Raw genomic sequence first — 6,415 nt, 5'->3', positions numbered from 1 at the left:
CGGCCCCGGCGCTCGCGCGGCTCCAATAAAGGCTGTTTCCGCACCCGTGCCACGTGCCGGTCTGTCCGAGAGCACGCGGCCCCGCGCGGCGGCGACGGGGCGGGCGCGCGGGGCCCGTCCGCAGCCCGCGACGCTCCGCGCGCCCCGTCCGTCCCCCGCGCGCTCCCTTTAGCCTTTTGTGGGGCGCGTGCAGGATGCCGGAGAGTTTTTTGCGCAGCGCCGAGCGCGAGGAGCCCGCGGCGGGTGCAGAGAGGTGGCTTCGCTTCGTGGTTTTGCCTTCGTGTTTGTTTTTCCGCGGTTGTTTGAAGTTTCCTGCGTTTAGCACATTTTACTTGAAATTACCTCGTTTTTTTTGTGACCTCATGAGCTTTTGTTGATTTGGGGGGGCGGGGGGCGTGTTGCTTTTTGGCGCTCGGGGCGGTGGCCCCGCGCGAGCGTCACCTTTACCAAATGGGTGTTTCTTTGCGCGGCCTCTGCGCGGCAGGGCCCGGATTGTTGACTCTGAAAGCTACCTCTTGAGTTTGGGTTTGGGGTTGTGTTGCGGTCGCGAAGCACAGTTTGCAATATTTGTGTTGCCTTTGTGGTGTCCCTTCGGTTCTCATCTCACGCTTTACTCGCGGGTGTGTCTCATTTTGCAGCGGAGCCGCGCGGGGGAGAGGAGAGCGGACGGGGCAGACGCGAGCGCGGGGTCGAGCCCGCGGGCGCCGTTCGCGGTGCGCGAGCGCCGGGCGCCGCGCGGCTTCCTCGCGCCCGCAGCCCCGCGCGCGGCTCCTTGTCGCGCTCCCCGCGTGTCCCTGGCTGCGTGTTCGTGTCTCGTAGCACTGAGGACCAAGCGCCGTGCTGGACCAAGCGGACGCGGCTTCCTTTCGTTGCTTGTCTTGGTGTCGTGACAGCCCAAGTGCCAGTCTGGTTGCTCGGTATTGAGAATAGTGTTTTTTGACTTAGTTGATGTTCTAGTTCCGTCTACCTCAGCACCTCCTGGTAGCCTCATTTTAGAAGGTGCCCAAGTTTTTGTTTTCGTTCCGGCAGATTATCGGTTCCTATTTTTTGTACACCTCTCGGTCCCCGGCTCCTCGTCCCGTTCGTTCCTTGGCAGTTCTGCTTGCGAGTCCTACCTGTTCTCTAGCCACAGATGCAGTTAGCGAAAAAGTTGAAAAAAAAGGAAAAAAAATCCCAAGTTGTGGTGTCTTCTAGTTGCAGCTCTCCACGTCGGCCTTCATCCTGTGTAGATCCAGACGCATTTCTTTGTAAAACTTCAGTGTTTCTGGCAGAGGAAAGAAAGAAAGAAAGAAAAGAAAAGAATATACTGCTGCAGGTTTTTTTCTCCATGTGTCACTAAGTGAAGTTCGTGCCTTCTATAGCAAAGAGAATATTTTTTACATCCTACTAACAGTAGATTTTTTTGTAGTGGACATTTTTTGTATTTTTATTTATAAGTCTCATAAGAAAAATAGCAATGTTCAGTTGTATACCTTGAATCTGCAGTTAGAAGAAATAATAAAGTTACTTCAGTTGTCTCGGCCTGCCGTCCCTTTCTTCCGCGCGCCGCGCGGGCGCCCGCGCTCCGCTCGCATCCCGGCGCATGGAGGACGCTCCGGGAAAGGCAGGTAGGTGCCGCTGCGGGCGCAGGGGAAGGAGCAGCCCCGCTGTGCTCGTTGTGCTGCAGCCCCAGCTCGTTGCCGTACCCTGCGCTTCCGCCCTCGCTGTTTATTTACCGACTACATTAGCGGCGCGGGCGGCGCGGCTCCCGCACGGCCGCGCAGCACGAGCCCGCGGCGCCGCGCGCGCTGCTGCTGCTGCTGCTGCTGTGCGGGAATTGGCGCGCGCTTGAGCGTTAATTACGTGGAAGCCACAGTGCAATTAGAGGCACTTAATGCAAAGCGTTACTTATTTTTTTAATGACGGATGGAGCGTGCGGGCGGCCGGCGAGGCGGCCCCGCGCGGGGACGAGCCCGTCCCGCGCGCTCGCGGTGGCAGCTCGCCATCGCGCTGGCCTCGCGCACGGCCCCGCGCGCGGCAGCTGGGAGCGATTACGCCGCAACAATGCTCCGTTCCATCAACATTATGTCCTCATTAAACCTTTATTAGTAGATTAGATTCAGATTTATTGATTTTTTTCCTTTTTTGTCTATTTGAGAGGCAAGTGCCATTGGAGAGGAGGCAGGAGCTGCTGAGGGCCAGGCCGGGGCCGGCCGTGCACCGCGGCTGCGGCACGGCTGCTCCCCGCGGCGATCCCGGCAGCGCCGGGCTGGTGCCCAAGGGCGCGCACCGGCCCCTCAGCCCCGTGAGCCCGCCTCGCCGGGCCCATTGGATTTGCCTGTTGGAGCGTTTGATGTTACATGAAGGCGGCTCGTCGCGCGGGGTGTTAATTGCCCGCCGCGGCGATCAGGTCGGTAGCAGCATCGATCCCGGCAGGATCAATGGGCTGATTTAGTGTCTCGCGAACTCTTTACCCGGACACCTCATCAATAGGCAGCCACTTAGGGCCCATCAGCGCGTTGGCGCGGCGGGCCGGGCGCCGCGGCCGCTCCGCGCGGTTTTCCTGCGGCGGGGCCGGCGGCAGCGCCGCGGCGCGGGACGGCCCACGCCGCTGTCCGCGGTGCTGAAACGGCGGCGCCCGCTCCCCGCGCGCTCAGGCGCAGCGCCACGCGGCCCAGAGCGCGCCCAGCGTGGCGCCGTAGGCCAACACGGCCACCAGGTACGCGCGGAACAGCAGCGCGTCCAGCACGTAGCCCACCTGCAGCCACTCGTGCGCCGCGGCCTGCAGCTCCTCGCGCTGCCGCAGCAGCTCGCGGATGGCGGCCGCCTCGCGCAGCAGCGCGCGCGCCCACGCGCAGCCGCCGGCCCCGCCGGGCGCCTCGTGCTCCCGACCGTCCTCGCCACCGCCGCTCGGCCGGGCTGCGGGAGCCGAGGCTGCGGGGGGAGCCGTGCGCCGCGCGCCCCCAGCGCAGTCCCCGTGCGCGTCCCCACCCGCGCCGTCGCCGCGGTGCGGATCCTCGCCGCGGCGGCGGATGCAGAGCAGCGCGGCGGCGCGCTCCAGCAGCCAGCGGCGCAGCCAGGCGGGCACGCGCGGCTGCAGGTCGTGGCGGTGCACGAGGCGCACGATGAGCGTGGTCTCCGCCAGGCTCAGCACCAGCAGCGCCATGCACACCACGAAGTAGACGCCTGCGGGGAAGGCGCGCGGCTCAGCGGGCTCCCCGTGCGCGCGCAGCCTCCCCTGCCTGCGCGGCCTCTCCGAGCTGAAGCCCTTGGGGGTCTCCAGCCCCGTGTCCTGCAGGGATCGTCGCAGCAGCCGCCCTGGGCACGGTGCTGGCTGTGCCGGGGCAGAGGGGGACGAGGGCTGCAGCCCGTGCCCAAGCGGGCCCCGCGCCGCCGCAGGGTGCACCCCGTACCTATGAGCGGGGTGCCGATAGCGGTCGCGGGAAGCGTGTCCGACACGATGATCAGGAAGACGGAGTAGCCCAGCAGGAGCGTGATCTTGAAGGAGACCCTCTCGCCGCTGTTGGGAGGTAGGTAGAAGCCCACCATGTCCGTAAGCATCAGGAAGATGCTGGGGAGCAGCAGGCTGACCGTGTAGAAGAGGGGCCGTCTCCGGATGACGATCTGCCGGCACAGAGAGGGGCGGGAAGGGTTTGGTGGGACGGGCACGGCGGGGCGCAGCGCGCGGAGGGCTCTGCTCTGCGCGGGGCCCTCCGCGCGCCGCGGGAGGCCGCGGCCCTTACGTAGAACTTGATCTCGGCGTAGCTGTCGCTGCCCTTGACGCTGAACTCCTGGACGCGGCTCAGCACGTGCAGCAGCTCCCACTCGCCCTGGTTCATGAAGACGCTCTTGTCGGCCTTGACCAGCTCCGGCGGGCGCCACAGCGACAGGTTGATGTCGTGGACTGGGGACGCGCAGAGGTGAGCGGGGAGCGCGGGGCGCTGCCTGCCGCGCGCTGCCGTGCGCTCGCCCGCGCGCATCCGCGGGGCGCGAGGGCCCTCTAGAGGGGACGCGTCGCGCGCGGGGCGCTCGCGCCGCCGCCACTCACTGTTGTGCAGCCAGCTCATGAACGTGAGCGAGCAGTTCTGCACGTCGAAGGGGAAGCTGTAGATGTCCAGGCTGCAGGCCGTCATCACCTGGATGGGCTTGAGGTTGCGCACCTCGCCGTGGTGCCGCACGTACACGTAGGGGATCTCGGGGGACCTGCCCACGTCCACGCTGCGGGGCAGAGCGGGGCGCGCGCTGAGCAGCACGGGCCCCGCCGGGACCGCGCGCGCTCGCCCCGCTCCTCTGCAGATCCACAGGGAACTGCTGTGCCGGGGGAAGGCTCGGCACGGGAGCGCGCCCGGGGAAGCGCCCCGCGCTCCCGCCCTCGGGAGCGGCGCCGGAGCCATCGCGCCGCAGCCCTTGGCACCGCCGCGGGGCGGCTGCGGCAGGGGATGGCGAAAGCGCCGGCGGCGCGAGCGGGAGGGAGGGAGGCGGGCGCGCTGCAGCTGCCCCTGCATTGTGCGCCGCGAACAAAGCCCTTCTCCAAATATCTGCGTTCCCGCCCCGCCGCGGGGCGGCTAATTACGGCCGCGTGCGGCTCGCCAGCATTGGAAATGTCCCAGCTCCCAAGCCGTGTCCCCATCTGCAGCTAGCCGGATGCGGGGCTACTGCCAGTTCCGTGCTGGGAATGCAAAGGGAGAGCGGAGCGCGCGCGGAGGGGCCTGCGCGCTCACAACTCGTTGATGAGGATGTCGGGCACCCAGATGCTCTCGGCGGGCAGGGAGATCTGCGTGACGTTGTCGAAGAGCGCCGGCTCCCACCGCAGGAACTCGTCGGTCCAGTGCTGCGGGCACACGGAGGGCACGGCGGGGCCCGCGCGTCGCGCTCGCGGACCGGCCCCGCGCGTGCCCCGGTGGCCCTTGCCATTCCTGCTCACCTGCCGGTACCAGATGTACGTGGTGAGCACCTGGTTCTTCTCGTCCTGCGAGGAAGCAGCGCGTGGGCGCGTGCCCGCGGTGCCTGCAGCACGGCGGCGGCAGCAGCGCGCGGGCTCTCACCACGCTCAGGATGGCGTACACCATGACGTCCAGGGCCACCGTGGTGGTGGTGCGCCAGTCGCGCACGGGCCGCACGCCGCGGCGGTAGCGAGCCAGCAGCTGCTCGGCGAGGCGCCGCAGGACGGGCTCGCCGTGCGCCCCGCCGCCCCGCGGCGCCCCTGCAACGGGATGCTGCACTCGGACGGCGCCACGTCCTGCAGGGCCAGCCCGGATCCTGGCCGTGAGCCAGGCGGGCGCCCCAGCATCCTCGCACCGCCGGTGATGCGGGAGACGAGGTGCCCGTTGGGACCGGAGCTGCTCCGACCGGCTGCAGCGCCTCCCAGGAGCTGGAACCCGCCCCGAGCGCGCGGCGCTGCCGAGCGGAGCAGGGGGTTTCTGCCACGGCGCGAGGGAGGTGGGCAGGGACAGTGTGACAATGACAACTGCTCACCAGGAGCTTCGCGGCCGCTTCTGCACCATGCATGCGCTATGGTCATAGAGTCATGACTGTGCCCAAAAATCCACCGTGCACTGCGGCTGGAGACCCCCTCCCCTCGCAGCCGGACACGCCACACGCGCAGGTAAGAAGTTTTGCAAGAAAAGCGACGTCCAAGCCAGCCTTGGCACGCTCGGTGCAGCGCACAGCCTTTGTCCGGCCGTCACGCGGTGCCTTTGGGTGCCCCCCGCGCCGCCAGGCCCCGTGCCCCTACCTGCGTGCGGCAGCGCCGCGGCCAGCGGCAGCAGCGCGAGGAGCGCGTGCAGCGCGGCGCGCGCCATGGCCCTCCGTCCGCGGCGCACCGCGAGCCGCGGCGCTTTCTGCTCGCCGTGCCCGCGCGGGGGGCTGCCCGGGACGCCCACGTCACGCGGGGCCGCCTCTCCGGGGCGCATCGGGTTTCAGGCGCGGGCGCCTCCCTCATCCCGAGCGCGATCGGGCCGTGTCGCTGCGGCTCCGGTGGCCCATTAGGCTGCAGCGAGAGCCATCATGGCGGCTCCTGGCTCGCCCAGAGCGGCTGTTTGTGCGGCGCCCTTACGGGGAGCCCTGTCCCAGTACCACGGTGGCACTCGGCGTGCTCCAGCGCGGGAGCCTCCTCCCGGCCCCTTCCAGGTCCTCGGAGCTTTTCCTCGGCGCCTGCTCTCATCAAGTTTAACAACAAGTTTCTCAATGCCAGCTGGCTGGCATAATTGCTTCTCTGGTGGCATTACTCACAGCTCTTTCCCCTTTCTTTTCCAGATACCTTCCATCTTGCTTGTTAAAAGCACAGGATATTTGGGAGAATTGGAATTCATTAGTCTTCCTAACAGAGGGTGCCTACTTAGCCCTAAATTGGTGGTTAGCAAACGTACGGATAATTCCCACGCATTCGTATTTATCTCCCCCAGTTCGGCGGCGGAGAGAAACAGATGCCTCGGCG

At 66.8% G+C, this 6,415-nt stretch overlaps 1 protein-coding gene across 1 annotated transcript; it reads right to left on the bottom strand.

The window, feature by feature from the left end:
- Window positions 1-2,632: 2,632 nt before the first annotated feature.
- Window positions 2,633-5,780, bottom strand: LOC148595804 (5-hydroxytryptamine receptor 3A-like). The gene is made up of 8 exons (XM_088540222.1): window positions 5,714-5,780; window positions 5,025-5,182; window positions 4,904-4,948; window positions 4,701-4,810; window positions 4,028-4,197; window positions 3,723-3,883; window positions 3,393-3,603; window positions 2,633-3,165 (listed from the first exon to the last, which is right to left on the bottom strand). The coding sequence occupies exons 1-8, from the start codon at window positions 5,778-5,780 to the stop codon at window positions 2,633-2,635; spliced, it is 1,455 nt and encodes a 484-aa protein (XP_088396348.1).
- Between the last annotated feature and the right edge of the window lie 635 nt (window positions 5,781-6,415).

This window comes from Tinamus guttatus, unplaced genomic scaffold (genome assembly GCF_059628265.1).
Source record: "Tinamus guttatus ecotype Peru unplaced genomic scaffold, ASM5962826v1 Tinamus_guttatus_pri_ptg000057l, whole genome shotgun sequence".
Lineage (NCBI taxonomy): Eukaryota > Metazoa > Chordata > Aves > Tinamiformes > Tinamidae > Tinamus > Tinamus guttatus.
This window is presented reverse-complemented; position numbering and strand designations above follow the sequence as displayed.

Coding starts and splice junctions, on each gene's coding strand:
- LOC148595804 (XM_088540222.1), bottom strand. CDS start 5,780: ATGGCGCGCGCCGCGCTGCACGCGCTCCTCGCGCTGCTGCCGCTGGCC. Junction 4,811..4,903: donor CGTACATCTGGTACCGGCAG/GTGAGCAGGAAT, acceptor GTGTGCCCGCAG/CACTGGACCGACGAGTTCCT. Junction 3,166..3,392: donor TATCGGCACCCCGCTCATAG/GTACGGGGTGCA, acceptor CCTTCCCCGCAG/GCGTCTACTTCGTGGTGTGC.